The sequence below is a fragment of the Staurois parvus genome, unplaced genomic scaffold (assembly GCF_062004578.1).
Source record: "Staurois parvus isolate SC_StPar_1 unplaced genomic scaffold, SC_StPar_1.0 ptg000282l, whole genome shotgun sequence".
Lineage (NCBI taxonomy): Eukaryota > Metazoa > Chordata > Amphibia > Anura > Ranidae > Staurois > Staurois parvus.
Window position 1 is genome coordinate 5,058,315 of NW_028318078.1, and position 19,152 is coordinate 5,077,466.

The following is a 19,152-nucleotide window of genomic DNA, read 5'->3' on the forward strand; positions in this document are numbered from 1 at the left end:
TATGGGAGTAATACAGTGGTTACCATTGTGGAGACTCTGAAAACGCTAGTCCCCTGGGTGTCATGCATGTCCCATGGTTTCAACTGCTGACCTAGAAAGGGTATGCAGGTCAGCAAAGTCAGAGAATAGTATGTAGTCCATAACTGCTCATTTGTCTCGGGTCGACAAAGCATTTGAGGCAGAAGGTAACCGCGACAGCCAGGGAACCAGAATTTTAAGGAGAGACCAGCATTAGACAGAAATATCATTCCTGTGCCCCAGCATCTGCATAATTAATTTGCAACACAAGATGGCATTCCATACTCATTTGGTGCACACTAGTTTGAGGGCAGCAAGGAAGCGAGAAGGTTTGTTAGGTTTGTGCAGCATGGTGTGGAGGCAGTGAACACAGAGTCCTGGGTAAGAGCAAATGATGTATTGCAGAACTTGCAAAAAAAAAAAAAAACCAGTACAACAAAGCAGTGGGGAGTACAACTGCCCATGGAACTCAACAGTCAAAACAGACAGTCAGTGGTGAATAGGCCTGAGCTGAAGACAGAGCTAGTCAAGGGGAGCAGAACGCGCCTGGGAAAGGCTGATCCAACCTAAAAAGGGAGCTTGTTCTGATGTAGATGTAGGCTATAAGCTTTCCTTCCTTCTGTAGAACCCTTCCCTGCCGCTAGTGCTGTCCCTGACAGCTGGGTATGCCATCCTTATACTAGCCAAATTGCAGTTGCACGCCAAAACCCAGGGCAGGGACTTCTAAAGACTCTGCATGACCCAAGATGGCCACCAGGGTCACCTGGATGCAGGCTAGCCAACTGGAATTCTGCCCCAGGGGATCAAGGGAATCAGAAAGAAACCCAGTTTCTGACTTACTCCTTCAGCTGCATTGCCGTTCCAGACGAGTGCCACATGCAGTAGATAATATATGATTTTACCTGCCAACAGTTCTACTTTTATTACTCCAAAACCAATATACAGCATAAGTCACAGAATAGTTGCTAGCGCTGCAGCCTCATCACACAGTATTCTTCAAATGTGGCCCTGCAACAATCTTATGACCCTTTTGGGAATAATAGGATCAGTCAGTACCAGCTGACCCTCATAAATTTTGTCTATTCGTCTTGTGAACAGATGGTTTTGATTAGCACAAAGCTGTAAACTGCAAAAATACAATTTTATTTAAATAATATGTATTTGTCTTAAAAAGGTTCATCCATCCATCTTTTGGATGTCAGAGAGCTAAACCAGACAGTTTCTTATATCTTTCTGGTGGTATCTCTTCAAGTTCCCAGGTTAGTACACCTAATGTCGCCCTTATGAGGGGTTCCCTCTCTGCTGGTTGGAATTATTCATTTCATATTATGAAGAATGCAACAGTAGGATCACAAAGCAATAGGCAGGAGAACCCAAAATTTCCAGGTAGAGAGGAACCAAAATCAGGAGGTCTTGCTGTTGGTCTATCCAAATATATAATAAGTCAGAACCCACCAGGCTCCACTAGTAACAATCACTTTTAAGCGAGCTTACCCTTAAGGCAACAATCCCTATAGTAACACTTAAAACAAAAACTCTGCAAAAACTCACATTATTTACCAGCTTCACCACCTGTTCCTCAGATCTTACCTTTTTAAAAGAGCCACAGCCTCCATCAGAATTTTTACATCCAAACACTTCCAGGTGTGCTAGATGCTACCTGTTCCCACCATACATGATGGTTCCACCCACCAGCACCTAAAGCCTAGTACACACAATCAGAAAATCGGACGAAAAACACTGCTTTGAATGAATTGTACGATAAACAGTGTTAGTACACAGCTTTCATCTAAAATTATTCGAAGGAACAAACACAAAATTTTTTTTTTGTATGATACCATATTGTAAGATTTTCATTTAATCAGCATGCTCAGAAATGAAAAAATACAACACATTACATCAATTCCGAAGTTGTATTCTGTTGTACGAGAATTTTTGTAACTTTATTAACCTCTTCCATTTCCAATGAATCTAGCACGCAAAAAAAAAAAAAAAAAATGGATGATCATTTGTCCAATATTCTCATTGTGTGTACCAGGTTTAAGCCTCTAATAAGCAGTGCATAGAAGAAAGGTGTGTGGCAGGGGACTTCAGCTTGTGTCAGATGTTAGGATTTTGCCAGAGGCCATAGCTCTTAAACAGAGTAAAGATCTGAGGAATGGGTGGCAGAACAGGAGAGTATTAATGCTATTCTTTTGCAGGTTTTTCTTAAACTCTCAACATGTTGCTTTAATCAACTACAGTTATACTGTATAGAAACAGTCCCTACCTCCCACAGCCTCCTTAAAAACAGCAGAAACCCTTTTGAAGACAATCTGAACCAAGTGGCACAGCTCCATATAAAGGGGCATGTACGCACTTGTGAGGTGCCAGCAAGCGAGCCTGTTTTAATACAGAGACTGTAACAGATTGCACACCAATGCCATTACAATTTTGGAAAAGCTTTATTCAATTAGAAGCAGCATACAGAATGTCCCCACCTGGAAACCACCCCTCTGATGCATTTCACCTCATTGGGCCCAGTTTTCTATTATTAAGCCCAACAGGGTGAAATATGTCAGCAAGGGGTGATATATTGTATAAAACAAGAAAAATGTGAAAAAAAACATCAAAGAAAAATTCAAGCATACTTGCTAAATCCTTCCTACACTGTCAAATAACATATCTATAACCATTCCATTGATTAAAAGGTAAAACAACAAACATGCACAAACAAATCCAAGAATCGCAGTCTCTTCAGTGAAATCAAACACAAAAAAGTCTCTTCAAAAGATGTATCTTCTTTGTGTCTACTTATCTTCAGAAGCATCACAAAATCAATCCAAAAAACAGTGCTATGCTCTTCACCTGTGCTCACAGATACACTCAGCAAGTGTACAAACCCTACAAAAGCAGTCCATAAAAGGAAAATTATTTTTATCATTCAACCAGCCAGTTGGAAAAAATAAAGAATCAATTCACCTATCCACATATTCAAGGTGAATGGGGGAGTCCCCCACTGAGTTATTGTATTCTGACAGCAGGGAAACTTCCTTGATCAGTAGAGATTACCCTTGATCAGTAGATCGACTTCTGTACAACCACCCTTCCTATATATGTACCAAAATTTGGCCAGACACTACTGAACTTTGGCTTAATCTAGGGGTCCCCAAGCTTTCCAAACAAAGGGCCAGTTTACTGTTCTTCTGGCTTTAGGGGGCTGGACTGTGTTCAGTGAGAGTAGAAAATTGCCCAGCGTCAGTGGAAGTAAATTATGTCCAATCATTGATTTTTAGGTCTTGTTTTTATTGGTGAGAGGAATAGTGCCCCATCATTAATTATTATTATATAGGATTTATATAGCGCCAACAATTTGTGCAGCGCTTTACAGAATGAAGGTAAACATTACAGTTACAATACAATTTGGTACAAGAGGAAACAGAGGGCCAGTTGGACGAATAGTGCCCCATCGAGGGTGTCAGCGGGAGGATAAGTGTCCCTTTAATGGCATCAGTGGGAGGAATATTGCCCCATTGATGGTGTCAGTGGGAGGAATAGTGCCCCATCATTCGCCTCAGTTGGCGATTTAGTGCACCAAGGGCCAGATAAAAGGCAAGCAAAGTGCCAAACTCAGCTCCCAGGCCAAGTTTAAAGACCACTGGCTTAAAGTGTTACTGAATCTAAGATCCTGAATTCACTATATCTTGTCTTCCACAGTACACAGAACATGGAAATGAAATTATTATAGTAAATATAAACTGCTAAATACCTTTTCCAATCAGCAGTTAGAGCAGTCTTGTGACTCCTATCAGTGTCCAGCAAAGCACATGTTAAAGCTTGTAGGAGGAGTTTTCATTCTCCTGTAGGAGGATACAGGACCCCTGACCTCTCTGTCTGGAGAGCTAATTGGCCCTGTGCTGATCACATGCACTCTCCCAAGAGATTAAAACAAAAAAAAAAAAAAAAACTCTCTAGCAATACACACAAAACCGAACATGTGCAGCTTGCCCCTGAACCTCTGTTCTATCAGGAGATATTAAGGAGACACTGGAAAATGGGGAGAATCAGAGAAGACAGGATCAAACATCCTTTTTACACAATGTGGAGGATTAACCCCTTAGGTTCCACAGTAAGTATAACAAGCATACTTTACTGTATATACAGCCAGATTTTACTGTTGTGGGTTTAGTAACACTTTAAGCTTTCAGGTCAAAAAGTACTTAGTTGATAAATACTCAGTGTCATAGGTTAAAATTTCCTATGATCTGATTCTCTACTCAGGCTATATAAAAGGCAATGAAAAACTCCACATAGTGTGAAACCATTAAAACTATTCAGGTAATTAAAAAACAAGCAACCTATATTTGATGATGCCCAGAACTGGGCCATTTACAAAATGTTTAAAAACGCTCTGATGCCGTCCACACCCACCTCTGCTGATACAGTTGTATAAATCACCAGTTTGTTCTGCAGCCCACAGAGATACCTGCAAACAGCCCATAGAGATCCTAGAACGTGTACTCAGACTTCCCATATACCAGATATAACCAGCAGGAGGTGGTGTAAATGAAGAATTCTCTCCCGCTAAATTATACCAATCACTTTCATACACAAAGGTTCTCAACAAACTGTGGCATTTCCAGGTTTCCTAGAAAACACTTTCATAAAACAATTTTTACAGCAATGAAACATCACATTCAATCATTAAAATGTATCTTGAGGTAAAGGGTAAAAAAAAGGTGCTCATAGCTGCCAGATCCTTCTTCTCAATTGATAACAGCAGTGAAAAATTAGCACTAAGAACGAACGGCTATAGAGCTAAATCTAATGAGCCATGGCTACAGAGCTGTTCATATTCCTACATACATCTAAACAATAGAGAGACTGATGAGAGTGAGCTAGAGAGCTAAGGCTAGAGAACTGTTCACATTCCAACAAAACATCTAAACCAATGGCTTCAAAACTGTGACCCATGGGCCAGATGTGGCCCTTCACTTTATCCAGCCCTTGGGGCACTATTCCTCTAAATTACACCAATGAAGTGTCAGAATTTCTTCCACCGACACAAACAATGGGACATAACTCCTCCCACTGACACCAAGGATGGGGTGTGATTCCGCCCACTCATACCAACAATGGGACATTATTCCCCTCACTAATACCAATGATGGGGTACTATTCCACTTTCTATTGGCCACAGGTCACTCCTACTGGCCACCAAGCTTGAGGAATCGCTTACGATCGGGCGTTTTCTGCTCTCACTGGCCACAGTCCAGCCCTCCTAAAGTCTGAAGGACAGTAAACTGGCCCTTTGTTTACAATGTTTGCATACCCCTGATCTAAACAATAGAGAGACTGATAAAGAGTGAGATAGAGCACTAAGGCTTGAGAGCTATCCTACATACATCTAAACAAAAAAAATTGAGAGGCTGATGAACGTACAACCAGCATGTCAGATTTCTAACATGCGATTACTGCCATTGACTATAGCCACTAGCAATAATCACTTAATCCCCATGCCCCCCATCAGGAGAACACAATATTTTTTTTTCCTGCAACCAAGAAAACCACATATTCTATGGCCTGCCTTAGAAATAAACAAAGAAAACTTAGAATTTAAGTTGGTCATATGCCAATAAAATGTAATTCAAAATAATCTGCTTTCAGAATATTAGTTAAATTTTCTAATATTTAATTACATCAGACAGACAATTGTTTTCGACCATAGTGACAAGGAGAATTGGAGAAGAATGAAAAATTCTCTAACAAATAAAATTGTAACAATGTGATTTTAGTTCAGCATTTTTTTGTAATGCATATCCTGAAAACGAATGCAGAATGTACAAACACTGGCTTGGGAATCAAACAAAATTTTTCCAAATTTATCCATAATGGCTATCAAAATGCTCTGACAAACAATATTTCAAAATGTTTCCAAATTTGTCCATAATGGTTCTATCAAATGCTCTGATGAACAAGATTTCTAAATTCTCTGTAAAAGCCTTCAAATGAATTTCTGTTGGTTGGCCAACATTAGTTAAATTAGCCCTACAAGGATGTGTCAGAATTAAGAACACGTCAAGTGGAAGTGTGTTTTTTATGCTGCTTTATTGTTCCTTTTAAATGTACTGGTTGGTATGAAGTAACCTTAAAAAAGGTTAATGGGTTCATTTTGCTTTTAGTACATTAGCCAATAATAAACATTATTAACATTACATTTTTATTTCTACAGGGTCTAAAGTATAATGCTGAGTTGCACAATTCGAGAGCGTTTATGTTTTTCCCTTTACCAACAGTTCAACATCAAAACTGGAGCCAAGAACATACATGTTCCACACAAACAGCTACTTGAACCCCAAGTCTCATTTCCCAGGGCAGCATTCCTGAAGACCTTGCCAGCATACAAAATGTGATCATTGATCTGACCTCTACTACCAATAAGTGATGAACTAGAACCACCAAGAGACCTGGGGCTGTCTATTGTCTCACATTCCATATACTGCTTGTGTCCAAACACCATAACCCTTAAAATATACACACAGTCTGTAAAGGTATACTTTCACATGTTCAAATCATATTTTAAATAAAAAAAAAAAATAGTTACTACAACATGCTTCCTAAAAGTAAGAAAAACTGCTGCTTCTAAACAATTTCATATCACCCAAGTCCATTGAGCTGCATTTTTTTTGCACTCCACCACAAATGTATGGTGTGAACAGGGAACGTAGAAAACAATTGTTCTATGTGCCCAGTCCTCACCAGGGGCAGACTGACAACTCATGGGACCCCCGGGCAATAGGGGATCATGGGGCCCCTGTGTCCTTGCCCAAACTCAAAAAAGCCTATGAACAAGGTACCAGGGGCATCTCATGGGGCCCCCTACTGACCCCAGGCCCTCGGGCACTGCCCGAGTTTCCAAATGGTCAGTCCGCCCCTGGTCCTCACCATATATGCGTGGTGGTGTGCAGAAAATCGTAGCTCAACAGATATGGTGTTAACAAGGCCTTGGCAGGAGAAAGTGAATGGAATGCAGGTTCAAGTTTTTGCAGATAAGAGCTTGCTAAAAAGCCTTGTGGTGTATAAGGGCCATGTACACTGGGCATAAAAAAATGCTGCTTATACAGGTGTGTAGGGCCTGTAGAAGCAGCTCTATGTTAGACTATGGGGTTGATTTACTAAAACTGGAGAGTGCAAAATCTGGTGCAGCTATGTATGGTAATCAATCAGCTTTCAGCTTGTTCAGTTTCCAGTTTTTTTTTTTGTCAAAGCTTAAATAGATTGGTTTCTATGCAGAGCTGCTCCAGATACTGCACTCATCAGTTTCAGTAAACCATCTCCAATGTGTCTATGCACATTAGGGAATTTACAGGCATATTTTCAGAGGAGCATTTAGAGAAAGCAAAAAAAAAAAAAAAAAAACACCTTTATAATCATGTTTTTGAAAGGAGCTTTCAGGAAGGAAAAAAAAAAAAAAAAAAAAAACACTCCGACACGTCATGCTTAGGTGGGTTTATGAGTGTTTGGTGTTTTCAAGTGTACATTGATTATACTGAAAAATGAGCAGAAATGAAGGTTTTGGAAAAACGCTCATAAAAGAAAAATGCCCTTTTACACTCAAACTTTTGTGCAATATGAGCCACGATGTGCATTTTTTCTGCTGACATTTTCTGTCAGAGGTTCTGGCATTATTTCTGCCCCTAGTGTGCTTGGACCCTATAACATATACAGAGAATTCTTTTTTTCTTCAACAGAACAGTCAAGTCAAGATTTGCAAATTATTCCCTTAAAAGGATAAGTTCACCTAAAGAAAAAAAAAAAAAAGTTTTGTGAGCTTGAACTATTTTTGTAGGAGCCTGGAAAGTATTGCACTTGTGATCAGAAGTTCATGGGTGCAATGCAGAACTCCTACAGACTGTCAGGAAGAATCAATGAACTACCACAAAGCTCAACAGCACCAAGGTAGTTCATTGAGAACTACAAGCAAATAGCAGCAAAGGCTGTCAGTACTTGTAGTTTTCACAGAACTCTGAATGAGTGAGGTGGCTGGGTAGGCCAAGGCTGAGTCCCTCAAGGCCGCATTTTGTTTTTAAAAATTGTGACAGCGGGCAGGGGAAGAAGATCCCCCGCTCGCTGTCACAATGGGGGTGCACAGACCAGTGCTACAGTAACATGTTACACCCTGAGATGGGTGTAACATGTTATGAAAGGTGAACTTATTCTTTAAGCTGGCCATACACTGTGCAAATGTAGGCCGATTTCTGATGAACTGGCCAAAGTCTAATCAGTTGGTGGCTTTGTAGCCACCCTCTCGCCTGATAGCCTTCCATTGAAACATCTAAGGAACCAGGAAGAAAACTGTCAACCCAGCATCGGCTGCATCCAATCAGATGCAGCTGCTGTTTGAGTATTTTGACAGCTGGCAGGGCTACAACAGAAAATACATACAGTACATAAATATGAGCTAAAACTAAAAAAGGGTTTTAAATAGTAACTACATATAATCAAAAACTGCAAAAGAGAAAAAAAATATATATATCTTTTCAAATAATAAACGTTCACATCCCATCATCCCTACTATGATGACCCAACTTTGTTGCACTTCTAACCTTGGAGCTTTACTTTTCAGTTGCCCAATGCCTGAAATGCATACTGGAGCTGTATTAGCCACTCAACAATTACCAGAGTCTTCCAGAGGAGGTTGCAGCTGGGATTTGTAGTCCTGCACTACCATACTAAAGGCTGCCAAATGAACAGCGGTATCCTGTAAGCACCACCCAGCTCGACAAAGGCCAATTTATCAAGGGCCAGGTGGAAAATAGTCAGCTGAACAGTGAGTGCATGCCAGCTATTAACCCACCAGCGTATCTTTGGAGTGTAGGAGGAAACAGGAGTACCCAGAGAAAACACACAAGTGCATGTTTACTTGCATTCAGCCAATTACTTTTATAAACATTTTTATCTCAAACTTCTCATAAAACATCTCTCTTTCCAAATATTTGTCATTCAATGTATAACTCATAAAAGCACCTACGCACTAGAAGAAACTGTTGTAAAAATGTCCCAGATTATGCCAAGACCAACCAAGTTATTGTTCTGAGATTCCATTTCTAATAAATATGAACTGAGATATAGGAAAGTGGGTAGACACTTGCAAAATAAGGAAGTTATAAAACAGCCAGAACCTTATAATGTGATTTCTGACTGGTTGATATGATCTCCAATAATAAGATAATTCACCCTAAACAGAGGTTTTGGTAGATGTTGGAGACTTAAACTACCTGACAAGTCTTCTGTCTCTCGGGAACTCTATTGGCAAGAGCCTTGTAACATGTTCCTAGGTCTGCAGATCTTACCATTATGAGGGGTTCTCACTCTCCCTGTTGAAGAAATGTATTTCATTTTATAGAGAATACAACATGATGAGCTGAAACAGAGAAAAAAAAAAAAAAAAGAAGGGTGGCTGGAACACTCCAAGCTTCCAACTAAAAAAAAAAAGGTCTGGAATTAAAGTAAGGAGATCTCACTGTTGGAGTATTCAAGAAAAACAAAACAAGGCAGGAGTTGATGAAACTCACAAGGCACCACCCATAATAAAAATCATGCTTGAATGGATTGGCCCTTTAATTAAGCATAGAGAAATCTTTATCAAAAGAAGTGATCATACATAATTAGTATCAGCTAGATTTTCAAAGTCTGCCCAAAAATATATGGCCTCAAATACGGTGTATGTGCATCCAGCACCAGTATAAATTTCATGCTGCTTTCTGCCAATCTAGGGGCAATTTAAATCAATGGGAATGATGTGCTGGGCTTAGTTTGAAATAGGTCCTGTGCGTAGGCTGCCATTACTGACATGTGAAAATACCAGTGGCCTGGCTGTTTCTGACTTCAATATTTTCTAAGACACTGGACAGGAACAAGCATGCAGCTAGCTAAGCTATAGGAACGTCATAATACCCAACCTGCATTTTTAGGTCTGGGTCAGCAAGAACGTGTTGATGCCATTTAACAGAACACTGCATGTCATTTTCAAAATTAACATGCTCCAGTACAAAGCACTGCAATCATTTTGCTAAGTTACCAAATGTGTGATGAGCCATGGCAAGGTGTCAGAGCAACTAATCAGATTTCAGTTTACTCCTGGTCCACTACCATCAGTCATTGCACAAATTCAAAAGCCACATATTCTGAAAGACCTAAGTACACTGGACATTAAAAGGGGCAGGTTACCCAAAAAAGGTATTTTAAAGCTGAAGTTTATTATATCTTGCTTCCCCTAGTTCTGCCTTCCTCCCCCTCATTAGCATGCCAATTAAATGTTTAAATAAAACTTCAGATTTTATTACATACTCTATTTTAGATCCAGTGATGTCATTACTGGGTCTCTGTACTTCTCTACCATTGCTGTTTGCTTCTCTATCAGACAGATCATGGCTGGTGAGGAGCCTGTAGAGTTCTTCCGGAAAACATGACATTACACTTCCCCAGTACACCTCTAAAGAGTGATCACCCCTAACTGAAGCAATGGGCTGGCTCTAGTTATGCCATAATCAAAATGACTTAATGAGTGGATGCCAGTCTGGAGGAGTTTTTAAGGAGGATATGATCACCACATATACAGTAAATACATAGATGTTCCATCTAGTGGGGAAAAGGCTTCTTCTCAGTAAGAACTGTAAAAATGTGGAATAGACTCCCTCAAGAAAAACGTTCTGGTCATATCATTAGATGGTTTAAAATAAAATAGCTGGAGGCATGTTTAAATGCACAAAGTATCATATGTACTAATATTTATAGGTAATACCACCAGAAATTGTCAAGGGAACAGTTCATTGCCTCCTGGGGACGATCAGAAAAGAATGTGTTCGCCAAACAACCCCAATCCCCACTCCCATCCAACCCAAGGCCAACTTGGGCCATGTTTCATAGGAGTTTTCTTTTTCCTTCCTGTAGATCAGCCTCTCACCCTTTTCCCCAAGAGGAACCCCTTTAATACATCCTCACATCTCAAGGAACCCCATGCTTAAACCAATTATTAAGAGGTCAATTAGATAATTGCCCCTTACATTCTTAGTCAGTGGACAGAATATGTTTTACATAGGAGGATAAAATCGGGAGAATACAAGCCTGACAGCTAAAAGACATTTGGTATCTTGCTGCCAGCTCTGCCAAGTGGTCCTTGCCCTAGAACTATGCAGGTACCACCAAATGGGAGGTAAATCAGCCACAGCTCAAGCAAAACCTAGCAAACTCTGGAGAAAATTTAGGGTTCCACGAAACCCTGGCTGAGAATGGCTGCTATAGATTAACTGTGGGTATAGGACTCTGTATATTGAGGTTTTCTATTCATTTATTTTTTTTCTATTGGTTGAACTAGATGTACTTTTTTCAAACTAACTAGGCAACTATATTGCTAGGCAGACTTCTTTTGTAAGCAGACCTCTGTAGGCAACACCAACATATGATGCTGAGCCTCCATAACTGAATGAAATCCAATGAATGAAAGGTGTGTGCTAGGGGCAGTAAGGTTGGGGACAACAGAGCTAGATGATGCTGAACATCCTCCAGCCAGGAAATAAGGTGGGATCTGTATGCCTTGCTTCAGCTTGAGAATCAGAGAAAACAGAATAAGCAATTTCAGTATTGCAGAAGAGTCTGTACCACTGTGCAAAACTTAAAGTAAGGCTGGAGTTTAGCTTTAGTTATGCATGGTCCTGGTGAACTGAACTAGATTCTGGGTAGTTCTACGTCTTTTATATTCCAGCAGTAAGATTTACCTGACAGAGTTCCAGCCTCTTTGCCTAATCACTTGGGAGTTTTAGGTGCTGTCATTGACCTTTGCATGTTCCAGCCCTTCTATTATCCGGTTTCTTGGTTTGCACTGGTGTATCACCAACATTCCTCAAATAACTATAAGAAAATAGAGTGGAGCTCCATTCTGTGTGGGCAGAGCCTGACCTGAGGTTGTAACACTTCCAGAATCTAAAATAGCTCACCAGCATCTACCAAAAACTGAAACAACAGCTTATAAAAGGAGTAACCCATTAAATATTGCATTAGTCAGAAGAGGATTCTTTCAGCTCCAAGCCTAGATAATGTCATTTTATGCCTCCGATCAAGATCTTCTTTCAATGTTGCATATCTGCCAGGAACACCAGCTTCCGTACCCACATGATGCAAAGCTCAAGTGCTCAGCAAAGACTTTCTATGTAACCTTGCCCAAAAACAGGACCACTTACCCTCCTTCCAGCTTCATTGTTGTGCAGGTTCATCAGAGTCCTGGAGCTCTCATACGTTCCTTTTTGATGGACTTTTTCTCTTTCCCTGGCATCCACAAACTCCTTGGCAAACCTGTAGCCATAATCTAGATTATCTCCACAGCCACCCCACAGCCAATCCCGGGGCAGATCCTTAGGCCTGGCTGCCCGACTGCAGCCACAGGTTGAGAGCTCCCCCTCTCTACAAGCTCGGCTTATTGCATTCACAACTCCAGCAGCACTGATGGCATACGTGAAGGCAGTTTCTCTGCTCCCTGAAAAATACAAAATACAATGATCACTGCAAATAAATGTTATGGATATCACGGTAATAGAGCTGTGCAAAATATTCTTGACATTAAAACAAAAGGGCTTGCTTAAAACAATACATTTACATGCAATCATTTAGGCCAGTGGTCTCCAAACTGTGGCCTGAGGGCCGGATGAGGCCCTTTGCTTGCCTTTATCCGGCCCTTGGGGTAATAGTCCTCCCACTGATGTGAGGCACTATTCCTTCCACCAAAACAAACAGTGGGGCATAATTCCTGACACTAATAGTGGGGCACTATTCCTCCCACTGAGATCAATAATGGGGCACTATTCCTCCCACTGACTCAAGCAATAAGTTGCTATTTCTTCCACTGATACCAATGATGGGGCACTGTTCCTCCCAATCATGAGCCACTATTCCTCCTCCTACTGACCACAGGCACTATGTAACTGACTACCAACCCTGTGGCAAAGTTTATTCTCACTGATGTTGGGCCTGGGACATTTTCTACCCCCACTGGCCACAATCCTGCCCCCCTAAAGTCTGAAGGACAGTAAACTCGCCCTTTGTTTATAAAGTTTGGAGACCCCTGATTTAGGCCCTCCCACAACAAACATATTGGTAAAGCTAGGTTCACACCATACAGGTGTGACGAGCACATGTTTTCTGCACGTTCTTGCACATTGCCTGTAGGGCAGCTCATTCATTTTACCTAGCTGCTCTATAGAAAAACACAGAAAAAAAAAAGTCCCTTTCCAAAAATGCACCACACTCTTTGGTGCTACAAACAGATACAAACACAGATTAAATACATTTACAGTAGCAATTCTATCCTCCAGAGTATTTGTAGTTTTGTTCATCCAGTCCTGAGATTTACACAGTTATGCCACACAGTGCAGCCCTGTCTGGTAGGACAGGATACCAGATTCTTTTCTGCTGTAACACTAACAGATCTTGTTGGCTGCCGCCTGACTGGACAGTGAACAGAGAAGTAGGTGACTGATGAGCTCATCTCTCTGTTACTCTGCTCTCAAACCCAATCAACAGGTTGTTTGCTAGCACATGAGCACCACAGCACAACTCACTGGGTCCTTGTGCTGCTTCTCTGCCCCTAGAATGAGCACTGCAGTGAGTGACTGTATGTGGTTAATACCAAGCCAAATGCAGGTATTAACAATGCTGGCATTCAAAAAAATTAAATTTTCATAATGATGAATATAAAGCTGCATTCATTTGTGTTTGAATAGATCAGCAATATTTACCAATAACTATGTAGTGTGAGGCCCTGTTCGACAGAAGACAAGTTAAATTGATCACTGCACAAGATACCTTCATGCTAGATAGTTATTGGTACATCGAAAACTAAAGTTTGTGGCCATATTAATGGACATAGTACCATATTTGGAGCCCATTCACACCCTGTTATGCTGTATGTTAATGTGCATTGCATTGAATAGGCTACCTAATGCACAATAACGCACCGAAAAAGGCGCATTTACCAATTCTGGCCAAACACTGCAACACATGTTCCTGCATCCCCGTGTGTTCCATGGAGAAAGGTGCATTAGGATGTCATTCAAAACAAATGGTATCACATTGCAACAATGCAACTAAAGTATTGATGCTTGATAACACAACTCAATAATTAGAATAGGCACATAGTGCAGTGCCAGGCTGGTCCATCAATACTTTTCAATGGTGCTTGGCACCATGTTACACCCTATAACATATTGTACAAGATGGAACTATTGTTAATAGGACAAAACATAACTAATCTTTAGTTATCAGAATACAGAATATATATTTTTTTAAACTTTGTTTTTTGATCAGTATTTGAATAATGCTGAATGGTATTTTAATCATGTGGGTCCTCATTGATGATCCAGATCTACGGCCCTCATACCTCAAGTAATTGGTAGTACAAATCTAGGGCCCTCATACCTTGAGTAATTGGTGGTACATATCTACAGCAGGCACAAAGAAAGGCTGGAAAACAAGCCACCATTGTTATTATTGACCTAGGAGCAGCACTGTGGAGTGAAATGGCATTCAATCTAAGCTTGTGGTTAGAGCATAGCTGTTTAACTGCCATCATTTCTCAAACCATTTTAAAGTGTCTGTCCACCTATAAGTTATTTCTGTCTTCTGCTTCAGTCTACCTGGAAGTGTTACCACCCATGTTTGCTTGTTCAAGATCTTTCTCTTGCAATTTTCAGAATATGAAAAAAAGATCAAATAGGGATAGAGCCCTCAAGACATTATTAGGTGAATCAACTCTCCAGCACCTATCAAAACCTAAAACTTTAGTTTTGGATACAATGACCCTTTAATAGGCATTATATTGGGTGGAAAGGGGGTCTCCTCAACTACAAGTAAGGCTACAGTTATACGGAGAAAAAAATAAATAAATCAGTAAGCTGGCTATACACCATTAGGATTTTTTTCATTTAGCCTGGAGACTGAACAAAAGAAATCCAACAGGTTCTTCTATCCACACTAAACAGTGTGGATGGACAAATCTCCCTCAGTGGCCACATCTGATTGGATTCAGCTTCTGTTCAGCCTAAATTATTCCAGCAGACTGCTTCAACAAAAGTTGATCAACGTTTGTCAAATGGAACAGGGTAATCAGGGCCACCCATTGAGCAACTATCGTCTGGTTCATCAGGATTTGCTCTTTATATGGCCAGCTTTAGCTATCAGCTTTGGGTTGATTGACCCTTTAACTGCTAAACAGCATACAGCTACAACCAGGGCCACCATTGGAAATCGCAAGCCACCACACAGCCTGCCTGAGGGGGGACCTTCTCAATAAATCCAGTCTGATAGAGATGTAGTATCCCCCAACCCCTACCAGCAGTTGAATAAAAGTTCTCTGGGCCTCAGCAGCAGGAGCTGGTACTATTGTAATAGAGAGGTGACTATTTACTAATTTTGGGATCAGGAGGAGTAATCCTCCATGCTGCAGCACATGACAAATATATTAAAAGTTCCAACTTTTCCTGGCTGATCAATATAAAAGAAGAGGCTGGAACTTGAATTGTTGGGAGCCCTGGTATGAGGATTAGCTGTCTGCTCCAGAAAATGAGTAAATAGTCCCCTCTCTATTACCAGCTCCTGATGCTGAAGTGATGGGGCTCACTCTTTAATTTCCTGGGAGCCACAACCCATGGGATTACTGCGCATGCACCCAAAAGGTATTTAAAGAGTATCTCCTCTGCCTCCAACCTGCCTGCTGAACTTATGTGGGCCAAGCTCAGTACCATAGGGCCAACTCTACCCCTCTACTAGCAGCCCTTGCCACAACCATAATTGTTCTTGGAGTAAAATAAAGCCACCTTTCCATCATAGCCATCTCCCTCTATGTTCCTTTTAGGAACAGCCTGTTTTTATGAACACAACTAGTTTTGTTCCTTACAATGAAAGAAGCAAAGCTTCCTTTGATATGAAACTGTGTGCATTATAGAACACCCAGTACCAAATTTATATTTATTGAAAAAAAAAAAAAAATACAAAACATCCTCAGAATGGAGAAGACGCTGAGTGCACAACCCCGGGTTTAGTATATAGACCGAAAGTCCCTTGAGTCACATGCAAAAAGTACCATAAGTTACTACAGTGAATTTCTTCAACCCCAGAGGCCCTCTAGAGGTGAACTATGATGGACATCCAATAAAAAAAACAAACAAAACATGCTCAGAATTAATTTAAGGCTAGGGTCATATTTGTGAGCTTGATGGAATGCACATGCGTTTCTGGACAGTCACATGCATCATATGTAAAGGCCCTACATGTGAGCAAAGCACAAAAGTCCCCCTCAAGATGCATGGTGCAGTGGCACATTGGTATGCACGTTAGCAGAGCATGAGAGTGCCATTATCAATTATTGGCATTGCCGTGCATCTCCTGAAGGGCAGCATGTTGGGAAAGCATGTGATTTTGCACAAGTCCCTCAAAGTATGAACCCAGCCTAAAGTATATATAAGCTATACCATCTTTCAATAGAGTAATACCTGGTTATCCTGCTATAAAAAGTTATTTTTCAGGCACTTGTAATTTAAGGTGGCAACACTCAATCCCTGTCTCCTAACTGTGCTCCTGTGTTGTCACCTGAAGACTACAAATGATCCTTTCAACACACATTTTCCAAGTGTGAAGAAGGAAACGTGCCTTGAGAGATGCTATACAATCATTGCTGAGACAGAAAATGCTTGCAGAGAGGATGCAAGTGATCATCAGAACCAAAATGCAACTAAGGATCACCAAAAAAATAAATAAATAAAAAGAAGAGGGATGAAAACCAGGGGTTTCTTTAATGCATAAAAAAATGGCAATTGTTTATAATCTACAGCGCTGTGGCAGAATAAATATAATTTTGTTGGGTTTAAAAGTAGATATAAACCCTACACTGCTCCTGAATATTAGGACCTTCTCAAATAACATTCCCTAATGGGCATCTATTTAAAACTGCAGGGTGAAATGCTTTAGCAAATTTATCTGTTAATCAGAACTAAAGAAGGTTCAAGGGGTGGAAGCGATTTTGGGCTCTCTCAAAACTTTCTTCCCACACCCGCTCCCATTAAATGAAAACAAGATGATTTGAGAGGTTACATGTGCTGAGGGTTACAATAACGGCACTTAACTGACTTTCCAAAATAAATGTCAAGGCAGGAATAAAAACAAGAGATCTTAAAATCTGATATCTTTTTTTCTTTTTTTTTCTGTTCCTTCCTATCAAACTGTGTGCCATCGTATTCTTCCATCGAATTAAAATCATCTCTGTTTATCTCTAAAATGGCCTTTTAAAAGCCCTGAAATGGAGAGTTTTAAACAGAGAGGCTGCAGACGGTTTGTATTAAATTAAGAAACGAGTTCTATTCACTTTGTGTAATGCGAGCACATTGCCTATATGAATGCCATATTGTACACAGTCCTATATAAATGCCATAGGCCACCTGAAATCCTAGGAGTTAACCATGATTCAGCTTGGAATATAAATCTCTTTCTGAGGCTGACCCCAAAAGCTTTTATTGGGTTGGGTGAGACCTTGGTGGATGCAGCAAGAAGTTTAGAAATGTGCATTTTGCTTACAGCCCTGTACAGAATACTATGGGTAGCAATGAGGAATTCCTATGGACTGGGCAGCAAATTACAGATAGGTAATACAATGGTATACCCACGCTATACTTTTCTGTGCAGTTTCCTTCCAGTCTTTTAGCGTCTGATTATTCTGACAAATGTGTCCTATTGCTTTTGGTAGAAAACACATTACCTATACACATTAAACACATCTCTGAATGCGGACCTTAAACAGAAAATGCCTTTCCAGCTTTGGCACAGTGAGTATTCAGGATTAAATTAAGAAGTGCAGATGCCATTGAAAGGGGAGGTGTTCACATAATAGCCAGATGTAGTTAAGGCACTGCATATACACAGCATACAACAAATTCAACTAAAATGCATGGAAATGTGCATTGTGTACATAGCATGGAGTTTTTACTAACAAAGTTTTAACTAGAAAAAATTGAAAACAAATTTATAGAAAGCTGTCGGTTGTATATGCTAAAATTAAAAAAAAAAAAAATTAATTATATATACACACACACATTATATATATATATATATATATATATATATATATATATATATATATATATATATATATATATATATATATATATATATATATATATATATATATATATATATATATATATATATATATATATATATACACACACACACACACACACACACACATATACACACATACACACTTTTTTTGTAATATTCAACTTTTAGTATTGTAAGGGTGTTATAGGGTACAATATCCACGGTAATCGGGAATATACCAATTTTACTGCAAGTAGTAATAAAAAAAATTAAAAAAAAAACACAAACACCCCACAGTATTCTAATTTCTGTATGGTGCAAAGAAAGTGGAATATGCTATAGGAGCTCATCCTAACATCCATATGTGTTTATATACACACACACACACACACACACACACACACACACACACACATACACACACACATATATATACACACATACACATATATATACCCATGAAATACTTACATAATTATAGAGAATATATAATTTATTAAAAAAAAAAAAAAAAACGCAGTTCAGCTTTGAAATATTTTGTGTACTCAGATGGCAGCTCTGTTTTAGAAGTATAAGCAAGGACATGGCTATGATTCAAGAATAAGACTACATTATTAATGTGGAATCATTAGTCACCATAGATGGATAATAGAGGATTTCAAGAAACAGTAGAAATAAAGAAAAACAGGGTGAAGCTATGTCAGCTTTGACTATTTAAACATGTAAATGGGAATTCAAAAAATAAATCAATATTAAAAAGGAGGGGGGGGGGTTGTCTTGTACATAATTGGACATTTGACCCCCTCTTAACTTTATTCACTTAGCTCAGATTGTATTTACTTTGCCAAGCAAAAATACAATCATTCTCACTGTATCCATCTGTTTTTCCAGGGACAGTATCACAAAAGGGACAACAGAAAAATTATGTCACAAAATCCTATTTATTAAAAAAAAAAAAAGTAACGAGCATAAATCTGGATGATATAGTGAAATATACACCAGTACTGCAGTCCA

General features: G+C 39.7%; 1 protein-coding gene across 4 annotated transcripts in view; it reads right to left on the reverse strand.

Annotated features, from left to right (window-relative positions):
• The window catches only part of WNT5A (Wnt family member 5A), a 52,595-nt gene that overhangs the window by 13,185 nt on the left and 20,258 nt on the right, over positions 1-19,152 (reverse strand). For all 4 annotated transcript variants that reach the window (XM_089681872.1, XM_089681875.1, XM_089681874.1 and 1 more), the window contains exon 4: positions 12,237-12,529. In XM_089681872.1, the coding sequence (XP_089537998.1) occupies positions 12,237-12,529 (293 nt within the window). The remainder of the gene's footprint in view (positions 1-12,236; positions 12,530-19,152) is intronic.